Genomic DNA, 23,893 nt, shown 5'->3' on the forward strand with positions numbered 1-23,893 from the left:
TAACTAATAATAACAAATTAAGTAACTAATGATCTTGAGGGTTATTGAAGATTCGACGTATTCTTTAAAATGAGTAAAAGAATTAAGACATTTGAGAGAGATAGAATGAGGGCAAATCTCATCTCCCACAGGGAGGAAGGTATAGGTTAAACAAGTTAGTTGATGTAAATAGATCGTCAAAAATTCAAATTTGATTCACATTTATTTAGGGGTATCTGAATCTGATCAAGGGATATCTAGATCTAATCAAATCTGATTTGGATTCCATCTGTTTACATCTTTAGTTCTAGAACATCCCATTATAAAACCCAAATCGTCTCTATTTTCTAACTCCATATGTGTTCTAGACTCATAATATATTCCAAAAATGCATATCAAACACAATCTTTATTTTATTACCACGAGGGATTGACAACTTCAACAATTTAGCCCCGGTCCTAATGTTGATTTCTTGCATTCTACATGTCCATCTAATGCATCTTGGGGATGTAGATCTATTTATAAAGCTAAATCTCTTCTTCTTAAAGGACTTTTCATACGGGTTGGAAATGGTCGATCTATCAATCCTTGGACAGATCCATGGATCCCTGGAATTACTCCATCGAGTTTCCATTTCCTCTACCAAGAGACGCCCCTACATTGGTCAGTGATTTCATAGATGATGATTCTCATATGTGGTAAGAAAATTTGATTCGATATTGGTGGCCTCCTGATGTGGCTGAAGCTATTATGTCAATCCCATTACCTTTATTTCCTTCTGAAGATGAATGTAAATGGGCTCCAACAAGTAATGGATGTTTTACGATTTCCTCTGCTTACAGACTTGCTTTATGGGATGGTAATGCCTCTTCTAATTCAATTTGGCAGATCAAGACAGCTCCAAATGTTTGTTTTCATCTTTGGAAATTGATGCTTGATAGAATTCCGCATGCTGGTCTACTTCATCGCTGGGGCATTCAGGTAGATGATCATTGTCCTTTCTGTAACTCTGATCAAATTGTATCATCTGATCATTTATTTCTACATTGCCCTCTTGCTCAAGCTTTGTGGTTGGCTGTGGGTTTTTATCCTCTATCTCAGGTTGGTTTTTCTATTCAAGATTGGATCAGCTATCTTTTGAGTTTGCCTTTTAAGAAATCTTTTAAAGATAAGGATAGTTTGGTGTCTAGCGTTCTATGGCATATTTGGTTAGCATATTTAGAGGCTTCTTTCCAAAAGATCATTCCCAATGCTTCTCACTAGTTAACAGAATTATTATATATGCTTAGTCTTATTTGCAAGTACAGTAGCCGTCAGTTAAAGGGACTTCTATCAAGCACATCTCTTGGCATCCTCCCCCATTGAATTACATCAAGGTTAATGTAGATGGTTCATGTCTCGGTTGTCCGGGACCAGCTGGAATTGGAGGTGTATTTCGGGATTGCAATGGTCGTATTTTTTCTTGTTTTTCAGAATATATTGGACATTCTTACTCTTATGTGGCGGAGGCTCTTCCTATTAGGAAAGCCCTTGTTATTGGTTCTCCAAAGCAGCTTACTCATCTAATGATAATTTAGGGGTTATCAATATGTTAAAGTCTCAATCTGAGCACATTCCTTGGAAGATAGCTTCAATTATTAAAGATTGCCATCATCTTTGCTCTAGCTTTGAATCAGTGATGTTTACACACACCATAAGGCAGGGCAATGCAATTGCTGATCAGTTAGTTTTGATTGGTTCTCGATATTATCTTGTTACTATTTGGGATAGTGCCCCTCCTCCTTATTTATTTTACTCTTTGTATTTAGACTCTTGTGGGACCTCTTTCCTTCGATCTGATTCTATTTCTAATATATAAGTCTCTTTTCTACCCAAAAATAAATAATAATAAGTGTACCAAGTCTCCTTTCACCCATGTGAAGAGGGAATCTTTTAATTCACTAAATCTAATCCTACGATTGCATTAAAAAATGTATTTTAAATATTTATGAATAAGAGACCTTGAGTTAATGATGATATTTAGTATTATAGGAATCCAAGTATAATGATAATTAAAAAGAGAACCTTTTTAGCTTGGGTAGAGGAAATATTTCAACTAAATTGATAAAGAATGAAAAGAAAAAAAAAATCCCTTTATCTATTTTTACCCAAAGATACATGGAATAATTATTTTTAAATTTCCTAAATAAAATGAATTTGCTTTAGTTGTGGATTTAGATTTATATATGTATTTTTAAAAAGTGTTGTATATGAGAGTTTGGGTGAATATAGGTTAATAAGACTCTCTTTGGTATGATTTCTATTTGTATTTATTAACTATTTTTTATAAATTATTTGTGACAATAAATTATGGACCACAAATAGTATTTTTTTTTGTTACTATTTATAAAATATATTATATAATGAGAAAATAGATTCAATTTTCAGCTTTAGCTTTGAGCTTCGAGCGAGAGAGATGATAGGATTTGGGGTTTTTTAGTGGAAAAGTATAAAACATACTGAAGTTACATATTTGCCATTGATTTTGAGTAGTTTAGCACACATGCTCATAAGGTAGTAAAAATCATTATAAATGATTTGTTGCCACAAATCACGAATAGCTTGAGAGTAATTTGTGATTTGTGATTTATTCTAATTTATTATAAATAGAATTAAGTGCTATAAATTATACCAAACACTTGTAAAAATTAGAAATAAGTCAAATAAATACAAATAGGAATCAAACTAAAGAGAGCCTAAGTCTTTCCCACGAGGAAACAACAAACTAAGCGATTGGAGCATAATAATTCTGTATACACACCTATAAAGGAATCATTCAAACATTCTCATATATAAATTATTAATAAAAATAATAATACATAATTGCTCTTGTTCTATAGAATATAAACTATGGTTTTATTTTATGTAATCATGTGTAATTATGAGTTGTACAATAGAGAGTTGAAGGTAGTTTTAATAATAAAAACTTCAGTCATACAATAATCTTTTTTCTTATATATAATTTTCTCGCCTTATATGCTACATAGAATGGTTCCTATGTGATTATACTCAAATAGGATTTCGTTACCGAGCCGAAATCGGATTTTTTACTATCTATTTAATCCTTGGGTCTTTAATCCATTTTCATTGGTACACAACTTGGATCAGGACTAAGACGATCCCAACCCATTTTTGTCTGTTGGACTAGCCAAGGTTGAATCTAGCTGGGCCAGAATCGAGGCCCACTTTTAAGTGTCCCACTCAGGTTACATATATAATCACGGATTAATGGTTACTTGTATTGTTTCGGTATTTGGAAATCAGATCGTGATCGCTCTCAGCCGATACTGATTCGGATCGGCCCATATCGGCTTGGATTGGACAAATTCAATCGTTGTTTTCTTAAAAAAAAAAAACAATTTATTTACCTTTTTACCCTTGGTCCGTACAGCGATACGCCGATACTGATGCTGGATCAACCCTGAATCAGCCAATATCACTTCAATCCAAACCGATTCCTTAAACCATGCTTACGAGTGTTTACATTTTGTAGGCAAACCCTAGAACAGAGTTGATATCACGACCTCTCAATTGTGAGGCATTGCTCTTCATCAACTGAGCTCTGCTCTAGCATGAGTTTTAATGAATAAGATAGAAAATGGCCTCAACTCAGCCACAAATCAAGGAAGCTGAAAGGGTCTTGTTATTTAGATATTGTAATGGTCAATGTGTGCATCCCACTTCCAACATGGAAAAATAGGAAGGAAAAGTGAGGAGGAGACATCCAATTAAGCAAAACAAATAGAAATGCAAGAAATTTTGTAGATAAGTTAATCACTTTAATCTACCCTAATATTATTCTGAATTATCAAGTTTAGAGTTACCATAGGTATCTTAAATCGATTCACCATACCTTGGTTGGAGAGGCATCAGCTTTGGATGCATCTTGTTGCCACCAAAATGGTGAACTATAAGTTATAACTTCTTCTGATATTAACACAGAACAGCTGCCCTGTGTAGCCTAAGGGCTCTCTTAACAACATAACACTACACTATTCTACAAGGGCAGTGCCAGTATTATTTTGTAATTAATGAAACTTGACTGCCATAAGGCCTGTATAGCTCTTGAACTTTGATACTTCTTGCTCTTCATATAGACCCTTTCTTGCGTTAATATGAAACTTAGCGCAATACAGCTGCGTTAAACTTCTTCAGGTTGATTTCTTACAGCAAATGTTTGATGGCAGTTGAATTTCTTGATTCACTCATCAGGTTGATGAATATGCCTCTTTTCTCACACACTGATTCTCAATGAGGTTAACATTAGGCATCAATCAGGCATTCAGGATACATTCATATATTTTCATTTTATAGCAAGTAAATGATTTTGTTGAAAAAGGAAGAAGCAATTCCCTTGCAGATAAAAAATAAAAAACATGCTACCAAATTTCATTTCTAAATCACTTTTAAAATAGATACATACATCAGTACCTGCTTCACATTGCATAAAACCATGTCTGAGAGCATGCTTTTTATTTTGGTGGGAAGACAACAATTCCTCTGCTTCCAGCATGATATTTTGATGGCAGAAAGCAACAACTATATCACAAATGCCACGTGTAGTCAAAATGCTCAAAATCGAACATCCGAGCAGAACCTAAGAAGAGAGAGGGGGTGGGGAATGCCACAATTTTATCCACTACATATCAACAAGAGCAAGAAACCTACACACAATCTACAGGAGAAGATCCAAATGGAGAATGGTGAACTGTCCCTAAAACTCATTTGAGTTTCTTTTTCCTTTTCATGGCCCCTGATTTACTTCCTGCCAATAGTAAAACAACAATCTCAGCTCCCCCAAGAATTTACTACTAGAGCTCATTATAATTGTCTAATTTACAGAAGTAAAATCAATAAACCAGCACCATACACACCCAAAATTATCAATGTATAGAAAAGTAAGACATTTTGCAAAACAAAAAAAGGAAGAGGTAAAATAATGTTATGTATAGAAAAGGATGGGGAAATTGGAAGTGTAAGAGACCGTTAGTGCATAGAGAATATCCACAACAGTATTGCACATGCATGTACTGTATATACCAGCAAAGCAAGAAAAAAAATGCGTTCTAATTTTCAGCCACAAAAAAAAAAAAATATATCTGCTAGAGTTTTCAATCTACTGGAAAACACTAACCTGCAGAAGATTCTCCTGTTGGCAGGCCATTCTGAATTCCTGTAATATGACCATCCTGCAATGAATAAACTGTGTCATTACACCATTCTTCTTATTTGGAAACTTGGTATGCACCATTATCAAAAGAATTTTTAGTTCATACAGCATAAGTAAGCGCTGGACAATATTATGATACCGGACATCAAGTGCAGTCAAGGCAGAAGGCAGATGAGTGACTCAAGAAAGCCCCAATGCAGATGTCAAAGGGGAAGGGAAAAGGGAGGAAAAGGAAGAAAATAAGAAGAGTCAACATAAAAAAAAACAAACACCAAAGTTAAAGTGAATAAAGCCCACCGGGCTAAGGAAACAACAAAATTTTGGCAATTCCATCTTTAGTGAAAATAAACTTTGGTTGGATTTTATATAAGTTGGGCCTTTAGTCCAACGGGATTTGTTGTAATATGCCAATTTAATGGGTCTAAAACATGGGTAGGAGGTAGGCATACGGGATTTACTTTATCAGTTTAGTTTGAGTGTTTTATTTCATTAAGTAATTGTTGTTCCCTTGGTTGTCAAGGATAGAATCTTTTCTGAACTTCATATCAGAAGATTACATCCATATGAGTTGTTGGTACACTATTCTCAAGTTTTCTTCAATCCTGGTCACTTTTTTTATTAATATATATTTATATATATATATATATTTATATATATATATATATATATATATTTATATATAAAGGAACCTCAAAGGTTTCAAATAACTTGTAGCCTTATTTAATTTTTCCCCTCTTAATTTAGCAAATGTTTCCCTTCTAGTGAGGGTAAAACCTGATATTTCACATGTATACTCAAAAAGTGTGCGAAAAAATAACATAATGGTACGTCACCTCAAATAATTTTGAAAACCTTCTTCTACAGCTAACTTAAAGAACTTTGGAGGATAAGACAAAGGCAATTAAAAGAATGTTACAAGTTCTAAATACACCTATGGAGGTGTTGTTTAGACAATCCCATAATATATATACTATCATACTTCCAATCCAAACCAAAGTATACCAGCACAAAATCCTGTCCCTTATCTGCTTCGAATCCTAATTATGAGCATGCTACAGAAAGTAGTTACTGTCACCATCGCCAATCTAGAAGCATAACCCAATAATTAGCATATATATGCCACATGTTCTACTAAACCACTTGAGTTTTTTTTTTTTTTTTTTGGGTAGAAAAACACTTGAGGTTACCATCTCCACACTGATATCAACAATATAAACAACCCCCATGGGAAAACATGTAAAAAACATCTTAGTGCAAACTGACAAAGCTTATTAGTTTTTCTGCGTTTTCTTAAATCATGTGCAGTATTGCATTTGCCTAAATGCTAATAAACATAAGGTAGGCATCAATGCAAGGGATAAGGGCATATATCACACACCGCATCATAAACTACTTGCTGATTATTCCAGAAAGCTAGAGGAGGAAGAAGTAGTCGCCCTGCAAGAGTATTCAAGAACAATAAGAGCACTCGAATGGGAAATCTGGACGGAACAAAATGATTTTAGTAAAAAGACTGCATAATGAGAAAAGTTACCCAATTTAGATCTTCTACTACTGAGAGATTCTGGGGAGACAATAGAACATTTCTCCATCCTGTAACGAGTAGTACATGCCTAAATAAAACGAACAAAAGACTGGTGAGCTATAATGTGGGACATACAACTAAAGTTTCAGGGAAGAAATTAACAAGACATTAGATGAAACAGGGGAAATGGTGAGAGCTTGTGGGGTACCCCCATACCACATAGCATATGACAAGAAATTTATTTACAGTAATGTATTGCAGAAATTTTGAAGAAGGAATAAGGGGAACCATAACAAACAAAACAATACCAATTCAAGTAGCACTCCTGAAACTATGACAAGGAAAAGATACGAACTCTATAATACTAGGGCCCAAAAATCAACTCCTAACTAAACTTTAAGTCTTTAACTGATAAAACTTAAAAATATAAGCTTACCAGAAATAGTAAAAAATCAAACTTAATATAAATAGTAAAACTGGGAGTCCCAATAGATAGTAAATCTATACTTTACCAAAATAGTAAACTTCATAATTTAAGAAAATAATAAAGTAATAACAATATCGTAAAGACACTCCTACATCACTAGGCCCATAAAACACAGGGGTTTATATTGTCCTGTGTAACATCGACAAGACAGTAAAAATTGTATCATTTAATATTGCAAAAGCCATTGCCTATGATTATGCACCAAAGATCACTGAAAGAGTTTCTAGTCTACAGCAGATATGGTCTACCCGGAAAAAAGGGAGGGGGTTAGACCATACGTTTACACATAATGTGTTTTGCTAGCTGGATTTGAACAAGAGAAATTTCATTGTTTAATAATTCTTTTCAAGAGAAGAGTAAAAGAGTCTGCTACCCCAAATATATACAACAGTATCAGCAACAGAAACAAAAATCTACATAATAAGCTAAAGAGTAAAAGAGAGCCCTCATACAGTTCAATCCTGCCTACTCCAAACCCAGACTGAAAATCTTGAATGTAATTGGCTGAACATGGTTGAAGCTTATTGAGAAAGCAAAAGCCATGTCACCTCTTTGAACTAATTAATTTAAACAATGTCATAACAACGTCCAGGATTTCCTAGCTAAGCTGAGATTGGGTATCCAACAACATTTGGACATGGAAGATCATAGTTCATAGGGACTGGGTTCATTGATGATATCGTCCTGAATTTAAAGCCCATCAAGACAACATTTACCCAAGGAGGCACATATGTCAAGAAACCTAGTGTTAAATGTATCTAGATACAATGTATGTGTCTAGATCCCATGTGCACATATTAGTGTAAGGATTGCGACTCATCCCCACCTAACATCCCATAATTGTAATCCCTTCTCTCATATATAAATAAAGACGGCCTCTGTCATTCTAGGCAAGCCGAATCATTCCCATAATTCAACTCTTAGTAGCAGGTTAAATGGGACAGTGAAACAAAAGAGAATGGATTGAACTTACCTTTTCCTCTCCCCCTCCCCCCTAGTGCGGAGGAGGGTGGCGTGAGAAAGTCCTGCTTGCACAGTTGGAAAGTGTGTTTGTGTTTGTGTGTGTGTGAGGGCACATATCTAGGATCAAAGCACATCTATAACACACTCATACAAAGGACGAGCATTTCATAGCTACATGGTGGTTGATTTCCTCCACTTGAACAAATAAAATTTCCTAGTGAAAGTACCGAAATGAACTGTTGTAACTTGTAAGCAAGTCCATTCTGCTTACACAAGAAGAGAGATCTTAACCTTCCAAACAAAGATATCATGTGGTTCGACTCCAAAAGCATGAGAAAGCAACAGTCATTTACAATTAACAAACTACGCATGTTCAAGGTTTGCAACAGAATGTATCAATTGTTATTTTAATTCTCATGAAAACACTAAGATGGGGAATGTGATGCAACTGAATAAAATATAGTCCCAATGATAGCTTACATGTGGATTGTCAACCAGTTTCCTCTTTGGTTTTTTTCCGGATGTACTTAGTTCTTCACTGCTCCTTTCTCTCGCTCCAGCTGAGACTTTTAAGCTATTTGCGGGCTTCACATCACCAGTCATAATGCAAGGACAGAAGTCTTCATTTTGGTTGGTACTCTCTGCACCACCACACGCTGTACCTTTCACACAATCTGGTTTTTTGTCTTCATTTTGGTTGGTAGTCTCTGCATTGCCTTTATCTGCAACTCTCGGATACTCTAGTTTAACAGATTCAGGGGAGGGAAAAGACATGTTGTCTAGCTGGGTCCCATGTTGTTGATACATACTGTCTACTTCCTCAACCTTTATCTCTTTAAGACCAACATCAGGCAGATCGAGGGCACTTTTACCCTTTGATTTGTGACTTGTAGCTTTTGTACTATTATTTACCAATACAGAATCCACTGAGACAGGGTTGACCTCATCAGTTTCAGTTTCAAGACAATGGTCAGTTGCTTGGTCATTATCGAATTTATTAATCCAGATCCTCTGACCATAACTTGATTTTCTGGTTCCAGAGTGATGAGAAATTCCCTTAGAACTGTTTGTTTTGCGCCCAGAAGGAATTTTCGTCGGTTCACTCTTTCCAGCAGCCAACTTTTCTCCAGTTGGGTTCTCCAAGGTCTCTAACATAGAATTTGGTTTCTTGTCTTCATTTGTTACACAAAAGAGAGAACCTGAATTCTCTTTCTTGTTACTTTTTAGATTTTTCAACCTGTCACTTACTCTTCTATCAGGATATTTATTTTGTTTAACATCAGATGGAGAACTACCATTCATTTTTAAACCAGTTATTGCCATGGGATTTAAGCTGCTTCTTTCTGAAATTTTGGAAAGCACAACATTTGGTGTGGCAAACAAAGATTGTTCAGCAGTTCCCTTAAGGCCTCCTCTAGCAAAACCAGAGATATTAGCCCCACTTAATGCCTCTTCATCAAGATCTTTGTTTATAACCTCACCTTTACCCTTTGAGCCATCTTCATCATTGATTTTTCTGCTATGTTTCCCCTTTCCGTTTGAGACCCTCAGCTTTCTAGATGATATTGCAGGAAAATTTGCAGAAGATCCAAGTTGCACCAAGACATTGACCTTTGACGGACTAATATTTTTTACATGAGAGCCTGTCGGTACTGAAGGAGCCTCATCCTCAACAGCCTCACAGTTACAGTTCCCAGAATTTGATATTTCTTCATTATTCGTCACATCGCCTTTCCATTCTCCTAGCAAAGAGTGGCAGAAACCCCATCAGCAAAGAATCTTCAAAACAACCATGGATGGAAATTAGACTATAATGCACTATAATCGCTGGAAAACCATATAGATGAGCTGGTAAAGAAAAAATTCTACTGTTTTCTGAAGGCATGGTTCAACTCACCATAAACAGGGCTGGTCAAAAGAACACTTGTGATGGAGGATTCTCTATGAAAACATTCACCCGAATAAGCCTCCCAATCATAAGGAAATCCAAACAAGAAATGACTGCAGACCTGTGTGCAGTTCGGATATAAAGTCTATTTAGGGAACAATAAGTGCAACTTTTAATTTTTAACTTTGGTGAAGAGATATATTGTTACTATCAATGCTTCAATTTTATGATACATTTCACAACTTCTTGTGTGAAATAAGCATAAGCAACACTGCATGCGATAATCTTCAACGAATGAGACTATAGACTGTAATAGGATTAAATTAATAAATTTAGCAATGTGTTTTTACATCATTTTTAGGGACAGGAACATATAGGATCAAAATGAATGCTGTAGTAACTATTTTGAAAATTTTATGACATCAGTTTCCATTAGATGCAACAACAACAACTCAGCCTTATCGCAAGTAAATGGGTTGAGCCCAAGAAGACAAGCACATCAAAGAACAGAGAGGAAAAAGTGTGCCAAACATAACATGAGGTATCCTAGGCCTAGTTTTCCTAAATATTAGGTATGCCAAGTGAAATTTACCCAAAACTAAATTCAAATAACTAATGGAAACTGAATCTCACTTATGAACATTGTGTTACCAAGCTCCAGAGAAAAACAAATTTAACTGAGCACATGCGTGGGCAACACGTTCACACACACACACAGAGACACACATGCAAACAGAGGTACTAGGGGATAAGTTTCAAACCTCAGGGGGGAACCCATTTTGAAGTGTGCGATCTCTATTAATAAGGCCCTTGACCAATACGGAGATTCCATCAGCTGTCTCAAGAGTGAATGCGTCATGTCTCTTGAAAATTGGTGAAGAGGAAAAGACTCGAACTGCTTGTTGCCTATGATACAATACTTAATGAATTCCTGAATGATACAGTTATTAATCATTCTGTTTACTTAATCCACGTAAGTGGAGAAGTGTCAACCGGTTGAAATTCACAAATGCAGGAAAATGAAATGAGTGCAGTAGTAATGTAGCAACGCACAAATCTAAGGGCATGCAGCAACCACTTGAAAATGACACCCACCAATAACACTTGTGCGACCCCAAATCATGGCAGACCAAAACTAGGGATGAGAAAAAAACCACATTCGAAGACAAACTAAGGTAGAATTACCCAAAATAATAAAAAGAAACCCTAAAAAGAGAAGGAAGCGTTACCCTTTCGACGTGATTCCTCCAACGGCTAACCTCTTTCCGCATAAATCCTTTTCCGTTTTAATTAACCACCAATCGACCAAATAAACCTGGACGGAAGAAGCAGAAAGTTATATCAGAATCCAACAACAGAAACTGCAAAAACTCACAGAACAGAAGGATTTGTCCTGGAAAAATTTCGAGCAAACATGTTATGTGCTTACTGTTTTAGAAAATGAGGAAGTGGTTGTGTTCTTGCTGATGTCCGGATCTGAAGCAGAAGGAAAAGCAGCAGCCATGGGAGTGACGAACACAAACCTCAGCCGTGCTTGAGAGTAAGGATGTACCAAATAAGCAAGACGCAAGGAGTCTGTGGAATAAAAATGCTTTTTTTTTTTTTGGTAGAACTGTAGAATAAAAAAATGTGTTATAGAGCTTGACAAGCATTTATTCACGCGGAGGGCGGGAAACCCAAAACCTCCCGACGGAGCGGATACGCCGGTATCCAATGATCCGCTAACAGGATTCAATCTTTTACGTTTTTTTTTTTTTCGGTGCTTAAGGTTTGAAAACCGTCTGCAGCCGTTGCATTGGTATAATGAGCATTGGGTGGTTGAAAGCCTCTTGGAGCATGCATCCAGATGCTCTTCGCCATCCGATGCTCACTACACCTCACCGCTCACTACAAATAATGTAAATTCGGGGCTAAATGATTGTGGAACGACCACTAAAAAAGGAGTACAAGCATTTCCCAAATGGGTAGTTACATGATAGAGAATCTAGACCAAAAAAGGTGGGGGGGGAGGGGAAGGAATTCTCTAACAGCTCAAAACTTTGACACACATCAATCATGATTAAATAAAAGGTTTCGTCAATAGGGACCCACATGGTAAGAAATGAGAGATCAAACTCCTCTCTAACGATTGTACCCTTCAACACCCCTCCAATGACCATCCAAGGATTAGGGGGTTTGGTCATACATCCCAACACCTGCTAACACATGGGGATGTGTGTCTAAGCCTTTCCAACCCTGATGGATCGTTGGACGGTTGTTGGTGTTGGAGAGGATCCCAATCCAGAAAGGAGAGAGGGTATTGAGTCTAGATCCTCTGCACCTGTTGTGAGCAGCAATCCTGACATGCACCCTTAGCAGTTGGATGCTCATTGCCACTCACTACATAGGATCTCGGCACAAGGGTATTATTGCATGATCAAAATGTGAAAAATGCGGGAAGGGGATACCGTGTAATGCAAGTATACTGAAGATGGGTTGTTCAGTAGCTGACCCCGGGATCCTCTAGCATTGCTCTATTGGATTTTAGTTGCATACATTATTATTCTTTTTCTGTTTCTGCTTGGTAATCATCTATTCATGTGAACCAAGCAAGGCCTAGAGAAAAAGTCATACATTTAAAAACCAGGTATGTATCACCTTCTAGTTGATAATATAGTCATTGTTTTAGATTCACAATTCTATTCTATGACCTGTCATGGTGTTCCAATGTGTGGAGAGCCTGTTATATACATTGTGATCAATCTTCCAATTTACCTGTAACTCCATCATTATAAAGTGAAGGGTAAGTGAAAGATTGTCCCTTCCACAGAGTAGGTTCTTTGTCTCCCAGCAGCATTGATAGTGGCAATCCTCACACTCACAATACCTGAATTCACATTAAAAACTGAGAACACCTCTAATTGAGGAAATTCTCTCACTTTCCAACCATCTTTGTGTCATTCTCACTCGCAAACAATCGTCTGTTCTGCACTCGCATTGTCATAGAACAAAGTAGAAGATGATAGGTATAATGCCTTCAAATGGAAATTTTATTGATTGCTGGAAAAGAAAACATTTGTTTCTTGCTTTTCCATAACAGCAAAGGAAAGAAGCAAAACTGCTACTAGGAAAAAGGCAAGAGAGGCTCCAGAGGCAGTAATAACACAATGCCCAGGGGTCATGTGAACAATATCATCTATATTATTGAACTAACATAAGCTCATACACAGATATGCAAGAAATGAACATTTATTTTCCACCAGTTAAGGTTACAAACTAAGCTACCAGCTTGTTTCACCGATACTTCAATTTTCTCTTAATCTATTGAAAAAATAAAATCTTTTACAACTTCGCTTCACATTTTGCTCCATTGGTTGGTTCATTACTCACTGTCAGCAAGACCCTGGCTGTAAATGAGCTTAAACATAATTATTGAGAGACATATTGGAAGGATCTCTATAGTCTATCTCACCCCGGAAGAGAGAAGGCATGTTCTTCCTTTATTTCTTTTTCATTGTAAGTGATCTTTTGGATGAGAGATTGGAAAAGAGGTTAGGAAAGTTTGAGATCATAGGATGAATGATCACAACAATTACAATGAGGGTGTCTTTCCTAGAATAATATAACAAAAAATTATCAGAAAATCACTATAATTAATTTGGAAATGATGTTCGATTGGTAAGACAGAAAATTTCTTCATGGTGTTAGAAAAGGCATTAGTCTATATTTGGAGCCTTCATAGCCAAAGTAGAGTTCTTCTCTTGACAAAACTGCAAGCGAACTTTTTCTACATTACCAAATTCCGAAAGCATACAGGGGAAAAAAATGTAAGACTTTAATTGCAGAGAAAGGCCTATCGGGATTAACAAGAAGTAAACCAAGTGAGCAGGTTAAGCTTGAACAAGAAGCAAACTAAAGCTCCAATCACAAGAAAGGCATAGACAAAGAAGCAAAAAAAAGGTTAGTCTAGTTCAAATTACTGGGAATAGTCAGATAGGTACTATGGTTCTGGCCCAAGGCCATGACAAGAAGCCAATAATTTGCAAATAATGAACCACTCAAAAAGTACCACAGTTTCTTCCCCCTCATCACGACTACCATAAATACATAAAAAAGGCTCTGTTTTTAAGGATCTGAAAGGAAGGGAAGCAATGAAATAAGAGGAAATTCTCTTGTTTTTCGTTCTTGTGGCATTTTCAACCCCTATGAATACCAAGTTATTTCAACTGCAGGAAAAAGAGACTGGCCAAAGCAGTTACCCTTTGGTCACTCACAAGAAAAAGAGAGATTGTTCAGGTACATTTTGAAGCATGGAACCACAAACAAGTTTGATCTAATGAACTCACATTGGCACTGTTTCAATTTGAACCCTGAATCCATGTTCAAAATCCTTGCAAACTGGTATAGGACAACCGCAAGCACAAAAACACAGTTTTGGTATTCAAGTCTCAAGGTGTCAACATGCATATTTTGAGCATCCTTATTCACTCATCATACATTTTGGTGACTTACTTATTCTGTCAATGAGGACAACAACAAAGTCCTTCAGAACGAAATAATATTTAGAAGTTTAAAGTTGAAAGCTGAAACATGGAATTGCTACATTCCATAAGTATGATCAAAGAGGAGAACCAAATCCACCACCGCCTGGGGTTAAAATCTGAAGAATCTCCCCCGCCTGTACCTCAATTGTGTTCTTACCTCCAAGATAAACTTGCCGTTTATCTTTTGTAATCAGGTAGTTAACCCCTCGAGACCCATCTTTGCCACCTTTCAACCCTCTTGGTGCATGAACACGTCTTTCTGAAAGCACACTCACCGTCACAGGACGCCGGAACTCAATCTCCCTCACAAGTCCATCTCCCCCTCTATGAAGGCCAGCACCTCCACTGTTCTCTCGCAGCCCAAATTTATGCAAGAAAACAGGGTATCGCTGCTCGAAGATCTCTGGATCAGTCATACGTGTGTTGGTCATATGGCACTGGACACCACTGGTCCCATCCCAAGTAGGTCCTGCCCCACTTCCACCTCCAATTGTTTCATAATAACCGAAGCTATTATCTCCGAATGTCAGGTTATTCATGCAACCCTGAGAACATGCACAGGCCTGAAAGGCAGTAAGTACTACATCAGTGACTCTCTGAGATGTAAGAACATTACCACCCACTACAGCAGCTTTATCACTCGGAGAAAGGAAAGACCCCTTGGGAATGTAGATTTTAACTGGAGCCAGACAACCTTGATTCAGAGGAATATCAACATCAACCAAACAGCGGAGACAGTATATGACAGCTGCTGCTGTAACTGCTTCTGGTGCGTTCCAATTCCCATACACTGCTGGGCTGGTCCCATCGAAATCAAACAAAGCTTCACCCTTCTCAGTATTGATGGTTAGCTTTAGGTGTATAACAGATCCATCATCCATATAATCTGCTTCTTCGATGGTCACAGAATCTCCCTCTCCAAAGTCAGCTGAGGGAACAGCTACTCTAGCGGAGACTGATTTGAGCATTTCTCTCACAGCTTCTTCTGCATTAGTCTGTACATAGGTCATGTAAGCCTGAACTGTTTCCAAACCATACTGCTCAATAAGCTCTTTAATGAGTGATATTCCTCTCTGGTTTGCAGCCACTTGTGCTCGAAGATCAGACAAATTATCTTGAAGCCTGCGTGTTCCTGGTATCTTGCGGTCTGATTCATCATCAGAACAGGGGAATTGAAGTAGTTTGACAATTCCTTCTTCTTGAAAGACTCCCTTTTCTACGAGCTTGAAAGCTTTTATAGCAGCTCCTTCTTCCCATATGGACTTTGAAAAGGGCGGCATACTCCCAGGTGTTATACCACCAATCTCTGCATGATGCCCTCTACTAGCCACAAAAAATACCAATTTCCCATTATCAAATACAGGGGTGATAACAGTAATATCGGGAAGATGACTACCTCCTGCACTGGGATGATTGGTCACCAAAACATCTCCTTCACTCAAATTGTCACCCCAGAACTCGAACTGCCACCGGACGGTGCTAGACATAGCACCTAAGTGGACAGGGACGTGAGGGGCATTAGCAACTAGTCCACCATCAGGACCAAACAGAGCACAAGAGAAATCAAGCCTCTCCTTGATATTTGTTGAGATGGACGTTCTCTGCAGGGTGCGCCCCATCTGTTCAGCAATGCCCATAAACCTGTGGTTGAAAATAGAAAGTTGCACCACATCTGCTACATTTTCTGTGATTTTTGCAGCAGACGACACCGAATGGATCTCAATTTTGATGTTTCCATATCTGGTAATAATCGCTTTACACTCAGGTTCCACAATAACCGTGCTATTACCGTTCATGATGATTGCTGGGCCAGGCAAGACATGCCCATAACCCAAATTCTCAAGCTTGAACAATGGTGTCTCATGCCACCCACTTCCAAAATAGACCTTACAGCGACCTTCAGCCTGAGGTGTACCAGAAACAGGTTCTAGTTCCAGAGGCTTCAAGATATTAGTGACTCCAATGCCGCGAACTCTAACATCGCTGATAAGGATATTCCGGTTCTGCAGTTTAAAACCATACTCCTTCTGAAACAGCTTAACAAATTCAACAGCATAATCACTTTCCAAGCCATCTTCAGTCGTTGATCTCTTCACCATGATGGCTGTATCTGTACCCTCGTACCTCAAGTTGAGATACGTCTCTGTTGTAATGTTTCCGTCACCAAAGCCTTGGTCTTTCAGCTTTTGCTTTACTTGCTCCATCAGAATGGATTCTCTGCGTGAGGCCTCTAGCACAGACTCAGGACCATAAACAGCTGAGTAAGGCTCTTGTGACTCCTCAACAACATCGGCCAACCCCATCCCATAAGCACTCAAGATCCCACAGAACCTGTGAATCAAGACCTCATTCATACCCAGAGACCTCGCAATAGCACATGCATGTTGTGGACCAGCACCTCCGAAGCAAGCAAGAGCATGGTTCCTTGTCTCATGGCCCTTCATCTCTGTTAACTGCCTTATAGGTCGACACATTGTTTCATTGGCTACATTTACAAATCCAAGAGCAATCTCTTCCACTGTCATGTCCTTGGCAGATGGATCCTGACTTTTTCTGTAGGAATTGATACTCTTCGCAAGCTTCTCGAATTCATCTCTGGTAGCTTTTACATCCAATGGCTGATCCTCGTTGGCCCCAAAGATAGAGGGGAAGAAATCAGGAATAACGGTTCCTAGAATCAAATTAGCATCTGTGACTGCCAATTCTCCACCTTTCCTGTAACAAACAGGACCTGGGTGTGCTCCAACTGATTCAGGTCCCACCCTGAAAGCTCCGAACTGGAACTTCAGCTTCGACCCACCACCAGCGGCAACAGTGTTTATGTCAAGCTGAGGAGCTTGAATTATGGCACCTGCAATCTGGGTCTCCAGCACTTGCTCGTAGCTACCAGCATAACGGCTCACATCCGTGGATGTGCCACCCATATCAAATCCGATGAGTGGCTTCATTGTTTCAAGCCCGAAAAGAGTTTGTGAGTAACCCACCACCCCACCAGCAGGTCCAGACAGGACAGCTTTGTGCCCAGAAAATCTACTTTCTGGGGCAAGTCCTCCATCCGACTGCATAAACAAAACGTTCACCTTCCTCAGCCCTTCATCAAATCTCGATATGAACCCAGATAAGTATTCTTTGATGACCGGAGTGAGGTAGGCATCCACACTTGCTGTCAATCCCCTTGGCACTGCACGTACCATGGGAGACAATGCCGAAGACAGAGATACATGTTTGAAGCCCAAGCTCAGAGCTAATCGCTCCACCAATATTTCGTGCTGAGGGTACGTGTAAGAGTGCATCAACACGACTGCTAAACAGCTTATCCCCTTATCCAGCAAAGCTTTCAGAGAAGGTCTCAGAGCTTCTTCATCGAGCGGCTTCACAACCCGGATTAGCTCGCCCGAAACCCCCTTAATCAAAGAATCTGGATCGTGCTCTTCGTTGTCGAGAACAAGCTCGATCCTCTCATCAACCTCTATGACCTCCTCGTAAAGATTGGAAGGCTTGGTGACAGTGAGGTCGAAGATGTGAGGGCGAGCTTGGTTACCAATCTGAAGGAGATCCCTGAAGCCGCGAGTCACGCACAGAGCAATCCTCTCCCCTTTCCTCTCCAAAAGGGCGTTGGTGGCGACGGTGGTACCCATCCGAATCCAATCAATCTTATCAGTTGGGATCTTCGCAGACCTAGGAATCTTCTCCCCCGTATACTCTTCCAGAATTCTCCGTATCCCTTCGATCGGAGCATCGTCGTAGTTGGCAGGGTCGACAGATAAAAGCTTCATCACTCGGCACTCCGATCGACCAGGCATTTCTGCATAAACGTCCGTAAACGTGCCGCCTCGATCGATACAGAACCGGAAGTTCTCCTCATTAACACTCCCCATCTTCTAGTCCTTACTAAGAACTGATCAGCTTATGCTTTTACGAGTAAAAAACCAACCTACAGAAGATTTAGGTCAAAACCTAGAATTCAAAATCAACCAAAGAATCTAGTCGTTTAACAGAAATAAGAATTTACAGGGAATGAAAGAAAGAGAACCAATTCGAGTGCCTGAAACCTTAAGGGGGCGTTTGGTTCGAATTATCCATCGGATCAGATCCCATGGAATATGGATTCTGGATCTAACTCAAATGAATGAGTTTCTTTGGAATCATTTCAACTCGTTAAAAAAACTGTTTGGTTACCTGATTCTACTGGCCAGATTCTAAGTGGAAAACTGTTTGGTTACCCTGATTCTGTCACTTGATTCTAAGTGAAAACTGTTTAGCTACCCTGATTCTGGGCATTGATTCTGAGTGTAAAACTGTTTGGTTACCTTTGAGTCTTTGAACCCATGTTCTGTTGAAAAAAAAAAATTCCCACAAACAAAACCTAAAAATACAATTTGGTCCACACATGTACTTTATTTTTAATTTTTTTTCCTTTTCTTTTTTATGGTAATATGTTAAAAAAAAAAAAGTGTAACCCTAAACCTTTAAGTCTAATACTGTAGTGCAGTAATTTATTTTTTTTATTTTTTTTTATTTGTATTTTTTTTTTGTAAATTGAAGAGGCCAAAAAGAAGAACATTACAAGACATGATTGTATTGTAGTTCATGTAATCGAAATAGGTATCGTGTACCATATAATTCAGATCTGAAAATTGCCCAAACCAGCGGATGATTTGGTTTATGGAGATATATATGCTTCAAAGTGTTTATAAACAACAGTCTCCAAGCAAGAAGCCAGTAATATAGGTCCTTAGGACCAAATGAGAGAAGAAGCACGTAAATACTCGAATATAGTACTGAGTCCATCCAGGTACTAGTAAATGCTAATTAAGTCTTTCTATGAAAAAAAAAAAATAGATAATGAACTCAATATCATTACAATGGCTTCAGACTTTTCTTTCTAAAAAGTTCCAAAAAAGTTCATCATACATTTTTGTTTAAATCAAGCTCTTGACTACGTCAAGAACATCTCTCAACATCCTCATATGACCCTCAGATTCTTTTATTGCACCGTTCAAGTATCCTTTGATATAGTCTGATGAAGGGGAAGGAGATGATGAAGTTGATGTTTCTGAGCATATGGACCTAGGTGGAGTCTGGTAAGTATCACAACTTGGGCTTGAACTTGATATCCATTCAAACATTCCACAACCTTTGTTTTCAACCTATAAAGCAAATATAATCATTTTATAAGAATACAAGAAAATAAACATTCAAATCTTAAACATCTGAAAAAAGTTTACAAAATTAAATTAAACAAAAAATTTAAAAAATTCATACCCCAGTTGATTGTGGACAGCACCAAATAAATTGGCTTCTTATGCGCTCCCTATATATACCATACCAAATAAACCAAAATATAAATGGACAAATAAGAATGATGTTGTCCATATTTAAACCTTGAAATCATTCAGATAGAAACATATGAAGTACCATTGTCTTAACCTGTCTTAATACTACATTTGATCCATTGTCACAGACTTAACATAAACCAAAAAGTTACTTAAACCAAACAGATACATTTTCTTGCTCAATAAAACCATTGTCGGATATCCATCCAAACACTTACTTTTATCACCTCAATTCTTCTCAATCTCTAGCAAGTACATCTCAAGCAGATTTCGCCTATCTTCTACTTTTGTTCCCAAGAAGATAATGGCAGAATTCCGCTTGGCCATGAAATATTCCTTGGCCTTAAACTTTTGTTGAAAATTGAGGTCTGGAATGGCATCAACAGCATCTATAATGGTTCTTCCAAATTCAGACTGAGATTCACTCATTACCATCTTCTCGATTGAGTTAGCAATCGATTTCAATGGACTTACCACCTTTTCAGCTACACCCTTCTTCCTCTTTTCTCTGCCACTATTGACGGACCCACGAGGTCTTCCTCGCGAACGGCTGGTACTACCAATGGGAGTGGAAGGAACACTTTTTTCTTCTTCAATAGGTTCATAGTCAACACCATCATTGTTCCCTATTCCCTCAACATGAGTACCTGTCACGTCCCAGAAAAAAAAAAAAAAAAAAAAAAAAAAAAAGCACACATCTCAAAAAAAGAAGCAGCACTTCTATCCCAGAAATTAAACTTCAGCAGAGAAAAAAAAAATTGCAGCATAGACAATAATATACAATGTACATCTTTATGGATGAGAATACAAACACTACCACAAATGCTACTACCACTATAATCTGGTCTAACACACAAGGAAAGGAAGCTGATACTGTACCATTGAGTGGCAGTAGCTGACTCCAGATATTAGCTGCTGGAAGAAAAATCTAGCCTGATGCATATGGAATTGTTAGATTGTTCTTTTTTTAGGGGGGGGGGGGGGGGGGGGTAAAAAAACAGAGAATTTGATGTGCATCCAAAGAATCATAGATTACCAGAGATTTCTATAAACTGAGAATATACAGATTTGTGTTAACTACCTCATCCTCACTAAAACGGCCAGCACTGCATATTCTCTCAAAGAGTTCACCACCAGCTGCATATTCCATGACAATAGCTAAATGTGTTGGTGTCAAGAGTACCTGCAGGAAAAAATATTTATTTACAGCTTCTTCACTATTTTAAAAAATTATTCAATTGTTGTTTTAATGCAGCCGATTTTTATATCATATACATTCAGAATTCAAACAGTGACAAATAATAGTGAAGGCGAATAGAGCAGAAATATGGAGAAGGGAGGGAAGGAGGGTTATACCTAGTAAATCACAAAATTTTGAAGCAATTGTACTTTTACAAATTGAAAGCATCAAATGCAAAGTAGAGAACGATTCTCCAAAGCAAGGGATATGGGTTGCAGTACAAAAAGGTATATAAAGACTCTTCAGCTTCTATTACGACTGAAGCACAAAATCCCAACACAGAATGAAACTGTACCAGTGTTTTAGGAGATAATTTGCATAAATAAGCTCAAATTTTATGATCTTGTCCTTGCTAGAGAGCTTAACTGAATAAACTTCCAAATGCCACAAGAATCAAGTTTAGAGCCAAGTTTTGAGGCCCTATATAAAGCAAGAAAAACTATGAGCATTAGACCATAAAAAGAAATTACCTCCTCTTGTTTGAAAAGTCAGACTTGGAAAGCTTGAGTCACTTATAAAGCTAAACTAGACCCAGGTCAACATAAAAAGGTTAAAACCAACCCTACCATGAAAATGAAGCCCTCAAAATAGTAAAATTAAGGTAATTAAAAAAAAAATTCGTTTTACCAAAACAAGAGAACTAAAATAATTACACATTCGAGACTGTTAAAATAATGTAGTGGATCCCTATACTATCTTCCTGTTCCCACATCTGCATGGCCTCATCTGGGCCCTAAAAATGTTCAAATTTACCCTTTCAGCTTATCTGCTGAAAACTCCCAAACTGTTCTGCCATTGAGAAGCGAAGAGAGCAAACAGTGGTCTAGATCCTTCAAGATCAGGAAATGAATAAATCCTGGCTTTCTTTCATACTTAAATAAGAGGAGCAAAACCATAGCCAAATTGAAATTCAGCAAGCAAAAGTTTAGCACTTAGAAGAACTTAGATAGTTATTGTTTAATCATACATCTAAGCCAGTGACAAAAAACTGGACCACACTTTCTAAGGAAGGTACAGTTCAGAACTCAATACTTTATAAAGTAGCTGCAGTAGAACCTACGATGGTTGAACTTCTTTGTTTCTTCATTTCATTTGGTGAGATTTGGAAACTAGCAGCTGCTACATTTTAACTAGCATCAGTTAATGCCAACTTCACATCCAAACTCTTTAATTCTCCACTAATGCCAATTCAACAGAAAAGGACTTTAAAATAGAAGGAACAACACCAAATGCTGTTATCCTATGAAGTAATACATAAAAATCTGATCATACCATAGCAATGTTAACGTTTGGCTTGAAACATCTACCATCCTAACTGTCGGCAAGGAGTTCCTCATTGTTCCTGTTCTACCAGTCAAAATGTATTCAAAGTATGAGCTGGGAGAGAAGAGAAAATTCAATCACTTACCTCCTTGAACTGAACGATATTCGGATGCCTCAGAGACCTATGGTTGATAATTTCCCTCTGAACATTTTCATCAATCTGAAACCACAGATGGAGTTCAAATTCAAAACAACTCCATACCAATTAATCTTAATCCCACAGTTACTAAATTTAATCTGAATATCACTTCTACTCTACTCACTTTAGACAATAAAATATTCAAAATAACAGAATAAATAAACCATAAGATGCAAAGAGAGAATCAAAATGAGATATGTAGCACCACCTAAATCAATGGCAAAAAGGAGTCAAATCCCATTCCAATTACATGAACAAAGGTCTAAAATGCAAATTAGGTAAGAGATGGAATTATTCATCGAAATTCTAACAGTGCCAAACTTCATGAGGAAAGTGTCACCGATTGATCAAGAACTGGTAGTACAACAAGTCAAGGGGAAAAGATTCAAATAAAACCCAAGCAACTTTCTTCTTCTTTTTTTTCTTTTTTTATTTTTAGAAACCCAAGTAACCCATTTCAATAGATTAAGAAATGCATAACCCAGATGAAGACCCAAAGGAGAAGCAATGAATAACATGATCACAGAAAGACCTAAAAACAGAGGAGAAAAAGAAGATTGACTGTTTGAATGAATACCTTCTTCCCCCTCTCTATGTATTTGACTGCAACAAGCTCCTTGGTCTTCTTATCTCTGACTAACCTCGCAACCCCAAAATTCCCAGACCCAAGTTCCTTCAATGGCTCATAACGCTCCTCCATCTCAACACAGCCGCCAAAAAACAAAATAAAATGCTTACAGACCACCCCAGAACCCCAAAACTCAGAAGCAAATGGTACCCAGATGGAGAAAAAAGATAAATTCAAAAGAAGATCCACAGATTTGAAGAGCAGAAACGAAATTTAGTGAGAGCAGAAACGAACAAATGAAGCCCAAGAATACAAAGAAGAATACAAAGAAGAATACAAAGAAGAAGGGAATCTCACCTTCAATCAACTCGGTTTTAGGTGTTCTTCTCAGATGCGAGCTGTCATGGACAGAGGGTAAATGTGAGAAACCCTAAACACAAAAAATGAAGAAGAAAAAGAGAAGGAAGAAAGAAGAAAAATAAGAAGAAGAAGAAGAAGAAGAAAACGAAGACGAAGACGAAGAGGAAGAGGAAGAGGAAGAGGAAGAGGAAGAAGAAGAGGAAGAAGAAGAAGATGAGCGGAAGAAGACGAAGACGAGAAAGCAGAGGAAGCAGAGGAAGAAGAAGAAGAAGAAGAATCGCAGAATCGCAGATTTACCCGTTGCTTCACCCGTCGCTGAACCTCGGTCGGACTTCACCGTCAGAATCGCAGGA

At 37.9% G+C, this 23,893-nt stretch overlaps 3 protein-coding genes and 1 long non-coding RNA gene across 5 annotated transcripts; 1 reads left to right on the top strand and 3 right to left on the bottom strand.

Moving 5' to 3' along the window:
* The first annotated feature begins 448 nt into the window (after window positions 1-448).
* Window positions 449-1,712, top strand: LOC122092836. Its single transcript, XR_006144327.1, has 2 exons — window positions 449-960; window positions 1,081-1,712. It is a non-coding gene; the product is annotated as an uncharacterized LOC122092836 (long non-coding RNA).
* A 2,667-nt stretch (window positions 1,713-4,379) lies between these two features.
* Window positions 4,380-11,805, bottom strand: LOC122092821 (kinetochore-associated protein KNL-2 homolog). The gene is made up of 9 exons (XM_042663113.1): window positions 11,481-11,805; window positions 11,281-11,366; window positions 10,813-10,957; window positions 10,061-10,172; window positions 8,644-9,905; window positions 6,723-6,801; window positions 6,567-6,625; window positions 5,153-5,207; window positions 4,380-4,783 (listed from the first exon to the last, which is right to left on the bottom strand). The coding sequence occupies exons 1-9, from the start codon at window positions 11,553-11,555 to the stop codon at window positions 4,740-4,742; spliced, it is 1,917 nt and encodes a 638-aa protein (XP_042519047.1). The 5' UTR covers window positions 11,556-11,805; the 3' UTR covers window positions 4,380-4,739.
* A 2,581-nt stretch (window positions 11,806-14,386) lies between these two features.
* Window positions 14,387-18,568, bottom strand: LOC122093967 (5-oxoprolinase). Its single transcript, XM_042664534.1, has one exon. It carries the CDS (start codon window positions 18,450-18,452, stop codon window positions 14,649-14,651), a length of 3,804 nt encoding a protein of 1,267 aa, XP_042520468.1. The 5' UTR covers window positions 18,453-18,568; the 3' UTR covers window positions 14,387-14,648.
* A 1,383-nt stretch (window positions 18,569-19,951) lies between these two features.
* LOC122093558 (serine/threonine-protein kinase SAPK3-like) lies at window positions 19,952-23,445 on the bottom strand. 2 transcript variants are annotated; one of them, XM_042663914.1, is made up of 5 exons: window positions 23,190-23,445; window positions 22,559-22,633; window positions 20,992-21,093; window positions 20,790-20,843; window positions 19,952-20,557 (listed from the first exon to the last, which is right to left on the bottom strand). In XM_042663914.1, the coding sequence occupies exons 1-5, from the start codon at window positions 23,310-23,312 to the stop codon at window positions 20,537-20,539; spliced, it is 375 nt and encodes a 124-aa protein (XP_042519848.1). In that variant the 5' UTR covers window positions 23,313-23,445; the 3' UTR covers window positions 19,952-20,536. The 2 variants fall into 2 exon arrangements, with proteins under 2 accessions (XP_042519848.1, XP_042519847.1); XM_042663913.1 differs by lacking the exon at window positions 19,952-20,557 and having other exon boundaries at window positions 20,588-20,843.
* Window positions 23,446-23,893: the final 448 nt, after the last annotated feature.

The sequence above is a fragment of the Macadamia integrifolia genome, chromosome 11, assembly GCF_013358625.1.
Source record: "Macadamia integrifolia cultivar HAES 741 chromosome 11, SCU_Mint_v3, whole genome shotgun sequence".
In the NCBI taxonomy this organism is placed as follows: domain Eukaryota; kingdom Viridiplantae; phylum Streptophyta; class Magnoliopsida; order Proteales; family Proteaceae; genus Macadamia; species Macadamia integrifolia.

Excerpts from the sequence above, each read along its gene's own strand:
- LOC122092821 (XM_042663113.1), bottom strand. The coding sequence starts at position 11,555 with ATGGCTGCTGCTTTTCCTTCTGCTTCAGATCCGGACATCAGCAAGAAC. Across the intron at positions 10,173-10,812 it reads AAAATGGGTTCCCCCCTGAG|GTCTGCAGTCATTTCTTGTT; the intron begins GTTTGAAACTTA and ends AACTGCACACAG. Across the intron at positions 4,784-5,152 it reads AACAGGAGAATCTTCTGCAG|GAAGTAAATCAGGGGCCATG; the intron begins GTTAGTGTTTTC and ends TACTATTGGCAG.
- LOC122093967 (XM_042664534.1), bottom strand. The coding sequence starts at position 18,452 with ATGGGGAGTGTTAATGAGGAGAACTTCCGGTTCTGTATCGATCGAGGC.
- LOC122093558 (XM_042663913.1), bottom strand. The coding sequence starts at position 23,312 with ATGGAGGAGCGTTATGAGCCATTGAAGGAACTTGGGTCTGGGAATTTT. Across the intron at positions 21,094-22,558 it reads ATATCGTTCAGTTCAAGGAG|GTACTCTTGACACCAACACA; the intron begins GTAAGTGATTGA and ends TTTTTCCTGCAG. Across the intron at positions 20,844-20,991 it reads GCCGTTTTAGTGAGGATGAG|GCTAGATTTTTCTTCCAGCA; the intron begins GTAGTTAACACA and ends CATATGCATCAG.